The sequence below is a fragment of the Protomyctophum bolini genome, assembly GCF_963924005.1.
Source record: "Protomyctophum bolini genome assembly, chromosome: 19".
NCBI classification, from domain to species: domain Eukaryota; kingdom Metazoa; phylum Chordata; class Actinopteri; order Myctophiformes; family Myctophidae; genus Protomyctophum; species Protomyctophum bolini.
Window position 1 is genome coordinate 31,133,092 of NC_137880.1, and position 20,266 is coordinate 31,153,357.

The following is a 20,266-nucleotide window of genomic DNA, read 5'->3' on the forward strand; positions in this document are numbered from 1 at the left end:
CATAACTTCGCATAAGCCTGGCTGGCTGCAGCGAGCGCAGCCTCAGCTGGATAAAGATGGCTTGTTGCTGCTAGCGGCCTGGCTGATTGGCTGGGCGGTGAGGATTATCTTCACACTCTGTAGGAGGGATAAACGATTACATGTGTCCAAACTGGCGGAAAACATGGAAAAACCGCATTTGTGTTTGTATGGATTTAGCGGGGCGGGCTGACACTTAGATGGTTGACAGTTGACACATCGCCATAAAGATAATATCTCTGCCTATTATTGTTTCCCTTTTTAAATGATTATTATTCAGATTAAATCCTGTTACTGCTTGCCCGGGCCTGGATAGGTATTGGTTCTATAGTCGGCTGTCTAGGCTGTGGACTTAACTGGCTTGTGTTCAGGGCAGGCTTGGGAAGATTACGTTAGAAATGTAGTCGGTTACAAATACTAATTACCTGCATGTGTAACTGTAATCACTGTGGTGTAATGTGATTACGTTGAGTAGCCTGTGTGGATTGCTTAATCCACTGTTAAACGATCCATTTTGGACGTAACCTTCCCAACCCTGCTTGTGTTATTGTCTTTACAATGTAATGCAATCTGCGGTGGGCGTCCTCCCGGGACTGGTTGACGGGCTGGCTGGCTTACAGGTTGGTTGCAGCAATTATCCCAGTGTGGCGGTGAGACCACACACTGCCACGACCACCAAACTCTACTGGAGGCTCTTATCCTGCATGCTAGGATCTCCTTTTTCTCTCATTTCTGCTGCAAATAGACACCATAGTAGCTGCCGTACCTTTTATGTTCACATGTTGCTTGCTTGCCAATCATTTGTAGCAATTCATTTTTAATAATTAACATTAGAAAGACTCAAAGGGTCCATTTGGTTACATTTGTATACTGTTGGAGTTCAAAATGGATAAGTGAACACTGAGTGAGATAAATTGCAGCGAGTTACCTCCATGGCGGTGTTCACCGGAAATTTGGCGCAGATGTACCCAGCGGTTTGTGACATTGGCTCCGGACAGAACACACTTCTAGACAGCGCGCCTCCTCCGAGGAGCCATGCCGTAAAAAATAAAATGCGGATGTACCGCTAAAGTGAAATGCCGCTTCAACGGAAAAATAGGTTCAGCCAGAGTGGAATCATCAGTTTACTGTATTTTAGCACTTGATATTTAGTTTGTGGTCGCATTAAGTCAGCAGTGGTCCATTACGCAGTCTTGCAGTGACACGCTCGTGGCTAACGGAGCATATCCATATTTGTTACAGCACTTTGATATGTATGTTTTCACAAGTGAACATTGTGTTTGTAATTATTTTAAATTATTGCTACTGCGTGTTAACAACTTAAGCCCTGTTTTAAAAAAGAGATGTGCAAGCTTCAACATAGTCACTTGTTTAAATATCATTGGCCTCTAATGACCCAAATAGGGATGCCAGATTGGTAGATAGAACGTTGTACATGTAGATTTCTCTCCAGACCATGTCAGGTTTTAATTTATGTTTGTATTTAACTGACCAGCTCAGCTCAATCACTTTCTCAGTGGATTTCTTTCTTTCCACTCTTGCACTTGGTGACCTGGCTGTTGGAATTTTCCACACACACACACACACACACACACACATCAATCTTGACACCCCACGCACACTTACGTGCACAAGCCTCACACACCATCCGTCTCTCGCTCTGTGGGAGGACAGGTTTTTGACGTGGCCATCATCATTAAAAGCTATAGAAGAGGAGCACATGCCTTGGGGCTCAAACAGGAGCCATCCCAATACACACGCACATACATGTGCACGGTATCATAGTTCCATAACCATCTCAGTTCTATTGCATGTCACTGCCACATAGTTGACCTCGGCATGAGGTGGCTGGCTGTGTCACAAAATGCCTCCCCGCCCCACACACACACACACACACACACACACACACACACACACCAAGATGTCCTTATCGACTGAAGGGCATTAGGGGGAGGAACAAAAGCATACACACTCTGAGGCTTTGAGGTCAAATGCAGTGAAGCAGTTGATGGAGAGAGTGAGTGAGAGAGAGGGAGAGAATGGGAAGGTAAGGGAAAGGAAAGTGAGAGAAGAGAAGAGAAGAGCTGAGAGCAAGAGGGTTGTTAGAAGTAACGGGATAGAGGGGTTGTGAAAGAATGAGATGAGTTAATGATTTTGAGGGAGAGAAAGAAAGGAGAGAGTGAGTGATACTAAGTAGGGAGAGAGAGTGATGGCGTGGGCGATGGATGGTACAGACAGCAGCATTGTCATGTCGGAGAGCAAGAGCAACAAAAAAAACGTGAAATCTGGAGAGAGAAGAGAGGAAAAGAACAAACGAGACAGTAACTGAAGAGCCTGGAGCGATCATGTCCTCAGATGGCCCTGAGTCAGACATGAAGGCACGATAGCAGAGCTGAGATAAAGACGGATTGAAAGGCATTGTGTTTAGAAGGAGGCATCAGAAAAAAGACACCTGCATAATCATTACATACCTCTCTGCCCGTCAGGATCAAAGAAATGGATTACACGCAAGATACACAAGATCTCTAGCTGGCATAAACTCAACCAGAATGATTGCCAAGTTGGACATAATCACAACCATACAAACATAAACTACCTCTTAAATCATTGGTTAAATGATTTATTGTATTGTATTTAGTATTTAGTTTAGTTTTGTATGGCATTTATTGTATTAAAAGTTAGTGATTTGTTACATGGACACTACTTTCCAGTGAAGAGTGTTAACCACTTAAACTCCATTTATACTTTTATGCAATGTCTCACGACGAGACTAGCAGATCTGCAAGTGAGCTTAATGTAGACCTACAGTAGTATCTTTTGCCATTTCTCAAAATGTTGCCCAAAGAGGGATGCCAGGTTGAACGCGGTTTATAATTAGGATGTTTGGTAAGATTCACAGACAACGTTGCACGCATGAGCATGCAGACACACGGAAACATTTAAATTGTTTGTATTTACATCTACAATGCAGGCTAGATGCCAATGTACTATTAAGTACTCTAAGTTACCCATTACCTTCCTTGCTTGTAAGAGATTTGAAAATAAGTAACACACATCTCCCAGTAGTCACCCATGCATGCAGGGTCTTAAAGCCCTGTGTGCTAATTCCGAGTTCACCTTTGTCCAGACGTTCTTTTCTAATGCTTATTTGGGCGGAAGTGCCTTAATTACAATACACACTGCTTGTCATGTTCAGATGAAGGGGATGTTTAAGTCCTCTTGTCAAAATAGACAGACCGAGGGCCCAGTGCACTGATCCTGACTCATAATAAATGGCTTTTGTATTTATTTGTTTCTAATCCAAAACATTCCCATCTCAGGAATGATGGGAACGATGCAAGTTGGAAATGCATGCCCCCACATAGTCATGGGTGTGGCCATCTGTCCTTGAACAAGACACTGAGCCCGGGCCTGAGCCCGGCCCCCCAATGAGCCCACTGAGCCCGGCCCCCCAATACAACTGAACAAGACACTGAGCCCGGCCCCCCAATGAGCCCACTGAGCCCGGCCCCCCAATACAACTGAACAAGACACTGAGCCCGGGCCCCCAATGAGCACACTGAGCCCGGCCCCCCAATACAACTGAACAAGACACTGAGCCCGGGTCCCCAATACCCCCAACTGCTCCCGATGAGCAGGTTGGTGCTTTGCACGGTTTCCTCTGCCGTCGGTGTGTGATGTTGCGTATGCATGGGTGAATGTAATGCATATTGTAAAATTGGAGAAATGGCACTATTATAAATCCACCTGTCCTCCTTTACCACACACATTTTGTATGTACTTTAACCACTGCGGTTTGAAGCAGCGCAGCCATGTTGGATTCATTCACAAGGCTTCTTCCTGCACCATGGCTGTTGCCAAGTAGCCACTGATTTGTAGAATGTAGAGGCTGCTGATGACCCAGCACAGCTGCTGGGTCTTGGTTGCACTCACATGGACTACCATGGCTCAGGAATTCTTATCATGCTTAAGCAGATGGTCACAAAGGACACATAGTATTCTATGGGTGCAACAGTTAATTGATATATACATTATTAAAAAAATACCAATCAATCATAAGTACGCTCACATATGGTGAAAATCCAGGGAAAAGAAGTGTGATTATTATTTTTTTTTTTTATAAGTAGGGATTTAAAAACGCCCCGATCTAATGGGAAGGGGCAGGCTGTTCCAGAGCCTGGGGGCAGCAGCAAAAGCATGGTCACCCCTGCATTTTTGTCTGGTTTTAGCTGGAACTCGGATCTCGGGTAAATTGGTGCCAGTGATGTAATAACAAATATAAGAACTTTAAAATGAATTCTGAAACAGGGAGCCAATGAAGAGTGACTACAACTGGGGTTTGGTCATGCTTTTTAGTGCCAGTGAGCAGGTGGGCAGCTGCCTAAATGATGCCTGATCAATGCCAGTACACAACCAATTGCAAAAGTGTATTGTAGAATATATAAAATGGAATAATCACTAAGAAAAGAATCAAAGTGACAAAGAACACACTCATGTACACGTGTGCAATGCATGCTTACACACGATTTGCTTCCACTTTCATACACATATATATACTGTATGTATGTCACATATATATGTCTCGTTTCTAGCTCGTTCTCACGTGCACACAGCCTTTGTCTTGCACGTTGTCGGAAGCAGGGAGGGAAGTTGATGGGCGGATGTGGGACACGACGGTTTGATGGGTCGGGAGAGGACTGGTCAGATGAAAAGCATTGGTTCCACCTCTGGAGGTCTGCTGAAGCTAGACGGATCCGCTATGCTTTACTGAGTATACGAATGCACACGGAAACCACTTTCAAGCTGGCGTCAGTATTTCGAAGCATGTCATTGTTTGTAGACAAATATTTCCGGAACTTTTTCAATAATTGCAAATATACAAGCTCGCAACTTGCATTATGACATTCACTTAGTAGCGAGGTGGCAGATTAACCCATTTTAGGCGGGATACCCCTTTTGGTGGGTTAGGGTTATGTTATGCTTTAGATATTGAAAAATAGAAGATCTACGAGCTACAAGCTTGTAGGTCTGCTATTTTTGAAAAATTGTGAAAATGTGGCACAAATCTTTGAATATATATTTCAGAGCAAACATTTTAAACTAAAATATTGATTTCTGGGGGGGTCCCTGGCTGGAACTACATATTTTGAGATGGGGGGTCCGTGGCCCAATAGAGATAATTCTGGGGGTCCTTGACATGAAAAAGGTTGAGCAACACTGACAACAGCAGTCTCTTGTTGTATGGCAGGCCCTTCTCCATGCTACGCTATAGACTGGGTGTACGAAGGACAGTCCATAATGAAGACGTCTCCCCAACAGACAGCTTGTAACTATTGGCTACAGTGCTGAAATCCGGCCTGTGGGCCTGGAATTTGTGCATGCCCATATTTCACCTCCAGGAATGTTGAAGGGATAGTAGGTGTGACCCAAGGAACCCAAGCTCGCTGGAGATTGTAGTTGTCCATAACTCCCCACTGAATGTTTCGCACACACGCATGCCGGTACACACGCGCGCAGATGCACGGCACGCACGTGCACGGCACACGCACACAGACACACACACACACACACACACACACACACACACAACGTGGGAAATTCACACCAGCCATTGGCCTATAGTGCTGGCTAAGGCTTCACACAGAATCGCACATTCTTTTCTGAACTTTGAGCTGGATGTGAAAACATTTGTCCTCATTCACACGCAGTCACACACACAGTGACACGTAACATACACATTTATACTAATGTGTTTATGTTTATATCAGTACTTTACTGCACCAATGATAAAATATGTTCTACATCTGCCTCTCTCTCTGTCTCCCAACCATTTGATAATGACAGCAGAGTCTTCTAGTTGCCCTCCATTTAAACTTTTAGTTTAAACAGAGCTGTCCCATTCCAGCGTTTACTAGCTGCTTGTAAGAGACGTGATCCCCTGTAAATCACACATCGTTACCACTAAAACTAATATATCTCAACACACCTGGGGCGAAGGCTCGCTTAAATGCTTGTCACTACAAGGGCTATGCATTTGATCAGGTACAGTTGTCTTTTTTTTGTTTCCAACTATTAATAATCATAGAATAATTAATATATGAGCAATACACATAATACACAATATACCAAGAACACCTGCTCTACCTCACATACATGCTAATATAATAACATGTACAGTATAAGAAGCAAAACGTGGACTAAAATGGCATTTCTAATACATCTGAAAATGTTTTAAATATTGATTGCCAAAATGTATTTAGCTTTGGACAAAACCAAAAACGAAAGTCGAAAGTCCGTTTGATCAAGGCCCGGTCCTAGATTGTGCTGAACATATAGTTGGGGTAATTGGGGTTAATTCACATACATACTTAAATATATTTGTTGATGAAAATATTTTATTTGGAACTTTATAACCCCATCATAAATCTAATTATAGGCCTGTTTTATTACAATGATATAAACATAACCAGCGTAAACAAACAATTAAAAAACTACAGTTGCTTACAAAAAATATCAATCTCTGAGTCAATCACCTCGAGAATCTCCACTCATATTTTGTATTAGTTGATATTCCTGGTATGGGCATGTGCCTAAATAGAGTGGATAGACCTGCACTAGGTAGGAATCGTAGGATCCAAACGCAGTGCAGTGAAATAGCCACGTTTTAAAAGGTGCAACATTAAAACATATTTGATTGCCTGCACAATGAGAGACACTGGGATACAACAACGCACAGCAAGCCTTACATGGACCTGCTTTCTTCTGCTTAGCTATTGTCCTTGTGTGTGTTTAGAATTCTAACTCCTAGAGTATTTACACTTGTAGACTTTTATGATCTGTGTATTGAAATACAGGCTGCTAATATAGACCTAATTCATACACAGGCCTGTTTGTTTGACTGTCTTTAAGTTCTGATCCAACTATTATGCTCATATATTTTCAACATGGCTACTGCCCCCTCGTCCTATTAAGATTTTATTGTCTGTACATAAATGTGGGCCTATTAAATTACTCTTATTTCAAACTTCATGCTTATTTATTGAACTTTGAGACTCGTATATTTTTGTTCCCTGGTCCCTGGAGCCAATTTTGTCTTTAAGTAAGTAGACGGTACACAGTTCTCAGCAATATCTTTTGTCTTGGGATTGGGAATGACAAAATCCTTGCTTTAGGTGTCTGGTTAGCTGTTATAGAGCGTCGCAGTCCCTCCCCCTTTCAGAACAACGAGTGGCCCAGGAAATAAATCCCAATGCATTTTTCCCATAGGCATTTCTTAAAGTATTTATTTAAAGACGGTTACGCCGCGGACAAAGCCAACTGGAATCGTGACAAATCATGACAATGAACACAATATTTTGGGCCGATCAAATAATTTATAAGAAGAAAAACAAAACAAATAGTGTTGTCTCCTGCCTTTTATTTTCTTCTTTCTAATGATTTGATCGGCCCAAAATATTGTGTTCATTGTCATGATTTGTCACGATCCGAGTTGGCTTTGTCCGCGGCGTAACCGTCTTTAAATAAATACTTTAAGAAATGCCTATGAGGAAAATGAACGGCGATCTTTTATTTCCGGGTCTCTCGAGGGGGCGGGACTGCGACGCTCTATTAGCGTCACATAACAGTTGCAAACGTGTTGCGAGCTTGTAAATGTGCTGTTTTGGCCATTTTTTTAATACTTTATAAGTGAAAGTGAAATGTCCGTTTGTGGGTTTTATAAATAAATTACGAACCAAAGACAAGTAGTAACAAGAGCTCGTCACTTAATAGTAACTCAAATAAATCCGTTGGAACAACATTATTACCGCAATCGTTTTGGACATACAAGGTTTCGGGGCCGACAGCGACGCCTTGTTCCTGGTGATGTAAGTTGGACGTGTGCCCTCGGCTCGGAGCTCCGTGGCCCATTTCATGGCTTGGTCGGCTCTGTAATTGTGTGCAGCGTTGCAGCGAGGCACTAATCAGGCCAAGCCAGGGGCCGGGGCAGCCTGACGGGGGCCGGGGCAGCCCGACGGTTGACAGTAATTGCTCCTGCCTCGACTTGAAGCCGGCCCCCGTTCGCTCCCCTAAAATATCTGCCCCGGCCGTCTGTTAGCAGTTTACCCCCTCGGCTGTGACCCCGCTCACCTCTTAACTCCCCCCCCCCTCACGCATAAAGAAAAGCACGCCGACGTGTGCACGCTAGAGACGCTTGGATGTTGCACGGAGAGAAGCGCGCGTGTGACCGCGCGTACGTTCGCTCTTATCTGCCACGCAGAAAGATCCATGTGTGCCGTCACTCACGCTTCATGCTGTATTAGCCATGGTGTTTTCTGTTAAAACAAACAAGCACATCGATGCACGGATTGGAAGGCTGTTCCCAATATCCCACGCACGAACGCACACGACACGTTAAATACAAACATGGAAATGCACACCCGTAGAAGCAACTGGACCATAAGTTACACTCATACAACTTTGCTTTGCAAGTCTTACGCACATCTTCCCTTGCACGCACGCACACACACACACACACACACACACACACACACACACACACGACACGTTGAATACAAACATGGAAATGCACACCCATAGAAGCAACTGGACCATAAGTTTACACTCGTACAACTTTGCTTTGCAAGTCTTACGCACATCTTCCCTTGCACGCACGCACACACACACACACACAGTCGCACACCCACATGCACTCATGCATGCGCGCACACATACACTGCACATCTTATCTCCTCTCTCTCTCTCTCTGCTGTCAGCACACTGCTGAGTGAGCAGCCTGCAGGCTGTGTTTACCTTATTAATTAGCTCAGTGATCCAGAAACGCTCTCCCTCTGGTAAATAGAAAAACACTGAGGCTACCCAGGACCGAGAGAGACAGAGAGAGAGTAGGGGATGAGAGAGAATGAAAAAGGGTGAGAAGGTGAGTCAGTGGAAGTAGATGAGAGAGAGAGAGAGAGATGTAAGTTTTCTTTAGAGGGTCCAGTGTGCAGAACTGATCTGAGACCAGGGGAGGAAATGTGAGGCGGTGGGCTGTCATCCTGCTCAATTTAAAGTCTGTGTGATCATCAGTCAACACCCCCCCCATGCCTCTACGCTGCCCTTCCTCATCTGTCCTTCCTTCTCTTCATTTCCCCCTGTTGTCCATACATGTTTGTGTATTTGCAAGTCTGTGGAAGCTTGGATATGTGCGTGTGTATTATTTATGTACTCTATGTCCTTGTTTCGTTGCCAAAAAGTTCGCAAACAAAGGTTGCTCTAAGCTCTGTAACGCCGCCTTGTCAATGATCTGAAGCCGTGGAAAAAAAACAAATTCTAACACAAAGCCTCTTGAGGTTTTGTACAGGAACAGAATTGATTTAGATGACATTATGTATAAAACCTCTCCGAGGGGAGTATCTTCTCTGAAATAACAGCAGACTGACCTGCGCCGTAAATCGAGGCTCGGGCTACGCGGCGGCTAGCTCAGGTAATCCATCCATCTTCACAGATTTTTTGGCTTGAGATTTATTCACGGATTGGAATGTCGCCACAGACCCAAAAACCCAAAACAGACCTTCAGTAGACGGACAGATAGGTCTGAGGGGGAGGCCTCAGGAATCCTTTCCAAGTTCCAACCATTTCCAATAGCTACACTGCAACTTCAGTCCGTGGACTCTATCTCTGTGCTGAATTCCGCAGTTCGAGGTCCATACATGGAAAACCGACGGAGAACAGAGCGCAAAGTAACAGCCATAAATTACCAATACAGATTTTTTTCCCCCCTCTTGGCTAATAATGTTAAATTAGAGAAAGGGTTGGGCCCAATGTGGTTTTCATTAGCTGTCGTTGGTTTGAATCAGGCAAAGAGTCACTTTTATATGATGAATCATTACTTACGGGGGAATTCAGTCCAAAAAGGAAGAAGAAAAGAACTTGGTTATTACTATAATGAATAGTTTAATCAGCTTGTGACTGCATGAACTTGAACAGAACAACCCTCTCCAAAAGCAAGAATAGGCAGGGACTGAAGGCAGGGACCCGATGTCAACAAGCTATTATACTAGTTTTATTTTTAAAGCAATCCTGCTATATTGGACACCACTGTGGCGAGAGAGCAAGAGAACAAATGACACACAACACAATGTCTCGAGCCAGATTCAAGACTACAGATGGAGGACATTGTGATTTAGTGGTTCGGAGCTCCTGACAGACTCCGTCCTCTGGCCGTTCCCACCAGCTGAACTTTACAGGGTGGATGTACTGTTGTGAGAATGAATTTGTCACCTATTAAGTTGATCTATCTTTCTCCTTTCAAGTCACTGGCTTGCCATCACGTCGTGCGTTTGTGTGTACGTATACTACGAGTGTTTTCTCGACCTGTGCCACTCGACATCTGGCCGTTGTGTTAAGGTGTCCGGCGAAGCTTTAAAAAAAGGGATTTACTGCCTCCCTCAAAAACATACCCTGTGGAGGGGGGGAAAAAACTTTCCAACCAATGGCCCTTGTTCATTTGTGCTTTTCGGTTACCGCGACCAGCCACTAATTATAGCGTTATGCGAATTTGAGTTTTAAAAGGGGGGTGGGGGGAAGGGGCGCAGAAAATACAACGACCTCTATGGCCCTTGTTGTTCATGTTGCTACTGTTGTCACGAAAAGCTCAAATGTCCTCTGCTGCGCCTGTTTCCCCCGACCGGCTGCGGCGCATGGCGGCCTTTGAGGTCACTTCCTGTTTGGTTTTGGGTTTCCCCATTGATAATTTAAGAGCTGTTGTGCATGACCATGGTCCCATTCTGTTGGTGGTGGATTTGTCCAGTCAGTGTATCCGTGTTGACTTGACGGTACATCGCAGGCTGATGCTCTTGTCCAGAAAGAATCTGACGTCTTACTTGTTTTTAGACATAGAAATTGTGTGTGTGACCTTTTAAATCCTCCAGACTTAGTAAACTGGACCTGAGTTGTCTTTGTACTCGGACTGCTTTTTTACGCTTACACCAAATCTCTTCAGCAAACATCTAGAGATCTACAAGCTCACAAGACTTCAAATTATCTTCCCCCCCTGGCATAATATTCTGTGGAGCTTATGGCTTTTGTGAAGGAAGGCCATTTTTTGATGAAGATAGACGTCCCCCCTCCCCCCATATCACCCCACCCCCTCATCCTTCCACCTCAGCTTGTATCTCTTATCTCCGGCGGCCATGCTGTGATCCGGGGGCCATATCTGATTCCCCTTTCTTCCTCTCTTCCCCCATCTTGGTGGGGCATTCCGGACGCTCCCCTGCTGCTCTGGAGAGGATATGATGAGAACACCAGACCAGTCCAGAGCAGCTGAAAGCTTCATAGGACTGTGTGCGTGCGTGCGTGTGTTCGTGCGTGTGCGCGTGCATGTGCCCACGTGTGTGTGTGTGTGTGTGTGCTGCTGAATGCAAAAGTAATTTCCGTGGAACATCGGGGGGGCAATAATAGTGATGTTTAGCTCACGTTTAGCAAGCTCAGAATTAACCACCACTACTATGAGGAAGAAGCTTGCTGGTTGGTCGGTCAGGGAGTCACAGGGACCAATCGGAAGGATCCCTTGTCAATGCTGCTGAAAGGTGCACGCAAGTCCCTCTGCATCAAGTCTGGTTCTGGTTTGGCAGCGCTCAACGTCTCATCCCTTAAACTCAAGCGACTCCTCTATATGTGCCTGTGTGTTGTTGCAGTGTGTCTGTCTGTGTGTGACTGACTGGTCTATATACTACAATACAAACACAGGGCGGCTGTAGCTCGGTGGTACGAATCCCGATTCCTCCTGTCCACATGTGGAAGTGTCCTTGGGCAAGACACTGAACCCTACATTGCCTTCAATGAGTTGGTTTGTGTGAGTTTGCCACCATTGGTGTGTGTGAATGTGGGAAGTGAGGACGCTGGCGTCGACTGTTCGCCGCTTCACCTCCCAATGTATGAATGAATGAACCATTGTAAAGCGCCTTGAGCACTTGGAAAAGCGCTATAAAAATGCAATTCATTCATCAACTGATTAGTAATGGGGGCAGAGGAGTTGGTTTCAGCGCAGCCTGTTTTCTCGTACATAAGGTGTGTACTGCTGCGGGGGACGGAATCAAACAACTAGCCCCCCCCACCCTCCACTAAATCAGATCACAAAAAAAGCATGTTCTCACTCGTTCTCCCCACAGATGCTGGGGAGAATCTGTTTTTGATTGGCTGTTGCTTTGATTTCCAAATGTATGATTTATTTGCCCTTTTTTTTCAGCCCTGCAAGGCCCTTTCGGTTCCCCAAAAGGTAAGACCTGCCAAAGATCCTTTTCTTTCCACTTGGATTTATTGGTTGGAAAGCTCCATCCTCCTCCTTGCATTCTATCTGTCTTTATCTTCATCTCTCTCTTTCTCACACACACACACACACACACACACACACACACACACACACACACACACACACACACACACACACACACACCATTGCTCCTCTGTTTTGTCTCTCTTCCTGTCTTTTTCTCCCCCTTGCTCGTGCCAATACTTTCCCATCATCTATCCATCATGGCTCTTGCAGAGCTGTCACTCCCCAGTACTGAGTCATCACAGTAGTTGATCTGAGTTCTCTCTCCCTCCCTCTCTGTACCTGCTCTCTGTTAACCATCTATGCTCCACGTCAACCTCTGCCCTACTCACCCCGGGACCGCCGCCTAATCAATCATATTGTTCTATTTAGTTTTCACAATAGAGTGTTACAATTTGTAGTAGTAAAACCTGGACGTGAGTTCACAAGAGGTTCCCTAGACAGAGTTCCAGTGTTTTGTCCCCCCCCCCCATGCCCATGTGGTGTTAAATTTGTCTAAAAAAACAAGTTTCACCTCTTGTCCTACAACTTAAATTAAGTAAGTAACCTTCTCAACCTTGACTTTTAAAAGTTTGTGTTGTCTTGATTTCTTAATTAATTAAAAAAAAAATCCATTGCAAAATCTGCGGTGGGAAAATTGTATAGCCATTTCATAGCAGGTAGATTTAAACGTGTGTAAAGAACCTCCACATTGTTAACACATTAAAACCAGGAAAGCATCTGTCTTTTTATTTTAGTGGTGGCTATTAAAAAATAGCAAATATACGAGCTCGAGCTTGTACATCTATTTATTAACTTTTTTACATTTTTGAGAACTACTGATTTAGAAGGCATTTGTAGAATCAGCCTCGGGTCTTAATCAGTTTAAGCTGAAGGAATTCCGACAATTCATCACATTTAGCCGAGTCATGCAAATGAATAAGCGCACATATGCTTCAACCTGATAACTACTGACACAGTACGCTGATATGGGATCATGTGAGTCATGGTGAAGTTTATAGTACATCCATAGAGTGATTATCATAGCGTTCATATTTTCCCATATTAGGAACTTTCAAACCATCCGTGAATACGGTGGAAAAAAGTGGTGTTTACTTTCCAGCTGACGTGTAGATTAACGGACCTGTCCTCCCTCCGTTCCACAGCTATGCGGAGCTGATAGCCGATTGGCCGGTGGTGGTGCTGGGGGTGTGCACGGTGCTCATCGTGGTGTGTGCCCTGGTGGGGATCCTCGTTCCGGACCTGCCCGACTTCTCCGACCCCCTGCTGGTGAGTCGGTGTATAAAACACATGGCGAGTCACTGGGAGGAGCCTAATGTGTGGGCTTAATGTGTGCTCCCACCACTCCACGGTGTTGTGCGCCCAAAAAATAGCCGATCTACAAGCTCACAGTTGCGTTGCGCATGTGCCACGTTGTGAACTTGTAGGTCTGCTATTTTCGAACACATGAATCGGCTTTAGTGGTTTATACAGTAAGTGTCCTTTATTCACACATTTATCCCTCTATTCACACACAGAGGCAGATTATCTGCATATCTAACTCTGGCCCATCAGTTTTGTTTGTTAAGTTCTCCACTTTAGTCACTTAAAACATATTATACTGTAGGCCTTATCCTTAGTTGAACTGGACTCTCAGGGGCTCCATAATAGGCTGCCTCCTGTTTTCCTGCTACACTAATATCTTCGCCTAAAATAGATTATCTACACACAGCATTGCATTGAGAAGCATTGTTAGCCTGTAGATCTGCTAATTTAGCCAAATGTCGTCGTCCCTGTCCCGCCCCCAGAATAGGGAGGCTAGAGTTGATTAATTGAACTTCTAGCTATTGTATGAGACTGATTGGATATTACACAAAAGACAAAAGATTGACAAAAGAATCTCTCATCTTTCCTTTCCAGGGTTTCGAGCCACGGGGGACAGCCATAGGCCAGCGGCTGGTCACATGGAACAACATGGTGAAGAACACTGGCTACAAAGCTACCCTGGCCAACTACCCCTTCAAATATGCAGACGAGCAGGCCAAAAAGTAACTACATTATACTCACATTTCTGCTTATCCTAAAACTAGAAACTAAAGCACTTAGCCAGTTAGTCCAGTAAGTTGGCCGGTCAAATAATGGGCATCACACTCGCTTACCTCGGTGGGTAGTTCACAATGCCTCATTGTAAGCAAAGAAAATCAGTCCCATTTGAAATTGGCATCCTATTGTGATACAAGAAGCTGCATTGATTGGAAGCCCTCTGGGCAGGAAGGACCGGCCTTAGAGAGAGGGGTGATGAGAGCGAAGGGAGGTGGGCGGTGAATAGCGTTGACGGACACCGAGAAATGTTTCAATCCGTCCTGAAAGATGAGAGAAACAAGAGGAGATGTGTCTATCCACGGGTCATCTTCTGTCAGCGCTCATTTGGGAAAAGTCTCTTCAATTATCAACAACGCGAGACGTTGAATGTGTCTGTCTGTCCTATCCGTTTTTATTCCTTTGCACAAAGGAAATGTGGCATTATGTCAAAATGGAAAAAGATATATTGTCAAAAACAAGGTTACGTAGTCTGAGGTCAAGGCACAAGGCCTTGTGGACTAAAACGGGGATTGTCTGTATGTCTTAATGTATATCTATTTATGTCTGTGCCCTCAAAAGTACTGTAGGCAAGACATCACGAAACCGAACTATGTCCATTCATAATACGAAGACAACATTAATAGTCTGCATAAACAAGTGTCTGATGAAGTTAAAACGTATGAAAGTGTCACGGACAGCTGGCGTAGCGGTCCGGGCACCTAGGCTCAATGTATCTTTTAGTCCATATTCATAGGTGATGTACGGTATTTAGAACACGGGCATAGGCCTTCACCTGGGCCATAGAGTAAGACAGAGTTACGTTACGACAACTCTCAGTCCAATGGCGGCTCTTCTACATAGACTTCTATTGGCGAATAGGGACACCGGAAGTTTACGGAATGCATTGGAGTATATGGCCTCGCACGAGTACATGAACCACGTGACCCCTCAATGTCGCAACTCTGTCTCTGGACACAAACACCCAGCATGTTTAGTGTGACTGAACACCACTTTATAATCTATGCATTTATACATTTTTACTAATAACTTAACTATCTACAGTTGGACAAGAGAGGCCACACCGTTATATTAGACTCTTGTTTACTTCTGCCTGTCTGTGAGTGTGTGCGTGTCTCATGCCTCCTGCGGTCATTGCAGCCCTGCGTGTCTGTCTGCAGAGGTAATTGTGTGCTTACGTGCATGACATGTCCGAGGGGCCGCTGTCCTCCGTCGTCAGCTCCTCGGTCCGTCCCTCTGACATTCACACGATTACGCTGACTTCCTGTGTCTGGGACAGGACATGCACTCACACATCCTCTAACACGGCATGAGCTGTCTACTCCATAATCCTCTCCGTTTCACAAATACAGACACACACTCACACAGATGCATTGTGTGTGCGTGCGCACACACAAGCACACATTCATATATACTTACACACACACACACGCAAACAAGAATGAGCTGCAACTAAATCCTCACAGACAGACATGCATGTGCACAGTGACACACGTCATTCCTAGACACACTCCATTCCAGTGGTGGAGGGAATGTCCCACGGGCCCTGATGCCAGATTGACAGCCCAGCCCCCCCCCCAGTTTAAACACTCTTTCCGGCGGGCGCTGTGAAGGGCTCTTCACAATAAAGTGTCTCCCAATGAACTATATTTTACACTGGTTACGATTGGCAGGAAATGTAGTCTTAGTCGCGGTAACTTAACAGTGTGTGTTTGTTGGAAAGAGAGAGTTTACAGTATACTACGGTACTACGGCCCTGATGCGACTGCATTCCCTGCTTCCCCTATATTGCCGCCAGTGCACCATTCACATTGCATAGACCCTCTCCATGGCCCCTGTTGAATCGGAGCCATCATTGTTTTGACGAGTTTGATAATGATAATGGTATGATTCTGATTGGAGGGACGGAGAAATCAGCGCAGCTTTTCCCATCACTGAGCAGTCTCCTAAGACATCTCAGTCGCAACAACATCTGTCTGTGTAGCTCAAAGTGTTTTTTGCAGCAGCTCACGTGTTCACAATATCAGTACCGTGTCTAATTTGTCTGTCTGCTGTTGTTTGTCAGTCACCAAGAGGACAGATGGACTGAGGACCACTTTGACAGAGACAAGCGACAAGCTGAGTGGGACTTCAGCAAGGACAGCTTCTGTGATGCACCAGGTATGGCTGTAAGGTTTATACAGTATATATATATGAATATATACGAATCCATGGAGCCCTGTAGGCCAGGTGTAGGCAATCAGTGCTGATGTGTCAAGCTGCACTTAATGGTACACCTCAGCTACGACTGCGCCCAGGGCACCCCTCCGTGGATTCGTCTATACATACAGTGTGTGTGTGTGTGTGTGTGTGTGTGTGCGTACACACACACACACACACACACACACGCGATACACATATACACAGCTGCTGCACCGGAGAAAAAAATATATGTGAATCTTGTTAAAAGCAGTAATACACGAGACGTCATGATATAGCTATTAAACCACAGCTACATACAGCTAGCTGTATAGGCATTTAAGGCACTCTGGTTCATGTTGTGCCAACAGAGCCCTGAGCTGTGATATAACGACAATATACCATGGCCTAGAATGAGTCAGTACTTGCATTAGTATTTTATTGCTTTTTTTAAATGGTTACCAAATGTGGTAACATGAAAATTATAGACATCCCAATTAAAACGGTTTTAATAACATTTTTCTTAATATAATTTTCTACAAGACTGCCTGCACAAACAAGGTGGTTGCTATGCAACATGTTCATTTAGATTTTCTCATCTTTGTGCAGCTCTGCCTGTCATCCTTTGATATTTATGATACAGGCATACAAAGGTTTAATTACCCCACCCCTTTGACGTCGTTTGACACCAGTCATCAAAGCGTTGGACGGTTCATTTCGTTTGCTTAACAGTCAGTGTTCGCTTAATGTAGTTTTCTTCTGAGTTCATGAAGTTCTTTCGGCAGCTCTGCAGAAAGAATTAAGACCGGGAAATTATCCGTATCATTTTTACGGCTAGCCTATTTTAATGTAGCACACTGGTTGGCTATTCAATAATAATAGATATACAAGTTCACAGCGCGTCACTTTGTGCTGCACTGCGAGCTTGTAGATCATTTTCAGAATCTTTTTTTTTAAAGATTGTGAAAATGTTTTGAATATATATATATATATATATATATATATATATATTTTTTTTAAAGCTCACTAAAATATTTGCTTCCAAATACACATCATTTTGGGAGGTCCTTGACATGACTATGTTTGAGCACCACTGAATTATAGCAACATACGTTTTTCAGAAAACTGTTAAGAATTAGAGGACATTTTGTAGAATCGGCCTCAGGGTGTTAAGGGATAGTTCACCCAAAAGATTACTTATTTTCTATCAATTACACACCACATAAAGCCTTGAATTCCAGTCAAAGTTCACCACAATGTTGTGGAATTCACCTTGACCTGCAGTTTTCTCATCCAGAAAAAGGCATTGAGTGATAGCTAACTGTACAGACAGAGACTTCATAGCCATGGTATATGGTTATTGCTGTATATCAACCGATCAGAGTTCATGATTTGACCTTAAGCTGTTTTATAATGACAACATACCACGGTAGATGGATGGATGGATGGATGGATAGATGGATAGATGGATGGATGGATGGATGGATGGATAGATAGATAGATAGATAGAGGTGACATTTACTAAATACAACTGTTTGTTTTTGAAGGGGATAGATACTCCAGACTGGTCTTCATGTCCGCAGACGGGAAGAACCTGTGGAGTATACAAGCCATCAAATCCATGTGCAGTATGGACAACAGCAGGGTAAGACAACCCAGCCCTGTGTGTGTGTGTGTGTGTGTGTGTGTGTGTGTGTGTGCACACGCACTTTATTTGTATTAGTTTTATGTGCTATAAATGTGGTGATTCTGAGACCTGGTTTACTATATATACTGTATATATGAATGGAATCATTGCTTTTGGTTCATCGATCATAGCATAGTAGCCACAGATAATATCTAGACTTATATCATACACATGCAAGTTCAACATCACTTTAAGGTAATTATATTATTATTCATGTGAACAAATACAGAAAACGAATATGAATGAGCCGTTTTAAAACACCTCCCCTCTCTTTGTGTCTCAGGTGCGCTCTCACGCAGACTACTGGGACCTGTGTCAGCGGACCAGCGACGCCTCCTGCTGCCCCAGCTGGACGCTGGGCAACTACATCGCCATCCTCACCAACAGGTCGTCCTGCCAGAAGATCACGGAGCGCGACGTGTCACACACGCTGAAGATCCTGCGCTCGTGTGCCAAGTACTACCACAACGGCACGCTGGGCTCCGACTGCTGGGACAAGACCACGCGGCGCAAGGACCAGCTCAAGTGCGCCAACGTGCCGCGAAAGTGCACCAAGTACAACGCCGTCTACCAGATCCTTCACTTCCTGGTGGACAAGGACTTCCTCAGCACCAAGAGCCTGGAGTTTCCTCCGCCTGTGCTCAAGTACAGCATGTTGTTCTCCCCGACGGAGAAAGGCGAGTCCATGATGAGCATCTACCTGGATAACTTTGAGAACTGGAACTCCTCGGACGGCGTCACCACCGTGACGGGGATCGAGTTCGGTATAAAACACAACCTGTTCCAGGACTACCTCCTCACCGACACGGTGTACCCGGCCATCGCCATCGTGATCGTCCTGCTGGTGATGTGCGTGTACACGCGCTCCATCTTCATCACGCTGATGACGATGATCGCCATCATCAGCTCGCTCAACGTCTCCTACTTCCTGTACCGCGTCGTCTTCAACTTCGAGTTCTTCCCCTTCATGAACCTGACGGCGCTCATCATCCTGGTGGGCATCGGGGCGGACGACGCGTTCGTGCTCTGCGACGTGTGGAACTACACCAAGTTCGACAAGCCCCACGCCGAGCTGGCGGAGACGGTGAGCATCACCCTGCAGCACGCCGCCCTCTCCATGTTCGTGACCAGCTTCACCACGGCCGCCGCCTTCTACGCCAACTACGTCAGCAACATCACCGCCATCCGCTGCTTCGGCGTCTACGCGGGCACGGCCATCCTGGTCAACTACATACTCATGGTGACGTGGCTGCCCGCCGTGGTCGTGCTCCACGAGCGCTACCTGCCCAACCTGCTGACCTGCACCAAGCCGCCGGCGCAGCCGAGCAGTGGCTGCTGCACCAGGACGTTCTGGGCCGGGATATGCCAGAAGTTCAGCAAGTGCCTGTTCACGGCGTCCGAGGCGTCGAGGATCTTCTTCGAGAAGGTGCTGCCCTGCATCGTCATAAAGCTGCGCTACCTCTGGCTCTTCTGGTTCCTGGCCATCACGGTGGGCGGAGCCTACGTGGTGTGCATCAACCCCAAGATGAAGCTGCCGTCGCTGGAGCTGGCCGAGTTCCAGGTGTTCCGTGCCTCGCACCCGTTCGAGCGCTACGACGCCGAGTTCAAGAAGCTGTTCATGTTCGAGAGGGTCCACCACGGCGAGGACCTCCACATGCCCATCACCATCATCTGGGGGGTGACCCCCGTGGACAACGGTGACCCCCTGAACCCCAAGAACAAGGGGAAGCTGATACTGGACAACAGCTTCAACATCGCCAGCCCGGCCTCCCAGCTCTGGATCCTCAACTTCTGCCAAAAGCTGAGGAACCAGAGCTTCATATTCCAGTCAGACGAGCAGGACTTCACCAGCTGTTTCATCGAGACCTTCAAACAGGTCAGTGTTTTAGTAGCTTTTTTTGCACAAATAAAAGGTAGACTTACAGGGGGCAGAGTAGTTCATATTCATAACAGTAGGATATTGGGAACGTTTTATATCATATTCATATAAT

At 45.3% G+C, this 20,266-nt stretch overlaps 1 protein-coding gene across 2 annotated transcripts in view; it reads left to right on the forward strand.

Annotated features, from left to right (window-relative positions):
- Window positions 1–20,266, forward strand: part of disp1 (dispatched homolog 1) — a 106,267-nt gene that overhangs the window by 81,933 nt on the left and 4,068 nt on the right. For both annotated transcript variants that reach the window (XM_080791143.1, XM_080791144.1), the window contains 6 exons: window positions 12,245–12,274; window positions 13,477–13,600; window positions 14,231–14,358; window positions 16,476–16,570; window positions 18,136–18,233; window positions 18,559–20,151. In XM_080791143.1, the coding sequence (XP_080647269.1) occupies window positions 12,245–12,274; window positions 13,477–13,600; window positions 14,231–14,358; window positions 16,476–16,570; window positions 18,136–18,233; window positions 18,559–20,151 (2,068 nt within the window). The remainder of the gene's footprint in view (window positions 1–12,244; window positions 12,275–13,476; window positions 13,601–14,230; window positions 14,359–16,475; window positions 16,571–18,135; window positions 18,234–18,558; window positions 20,152–20,266) is intronic.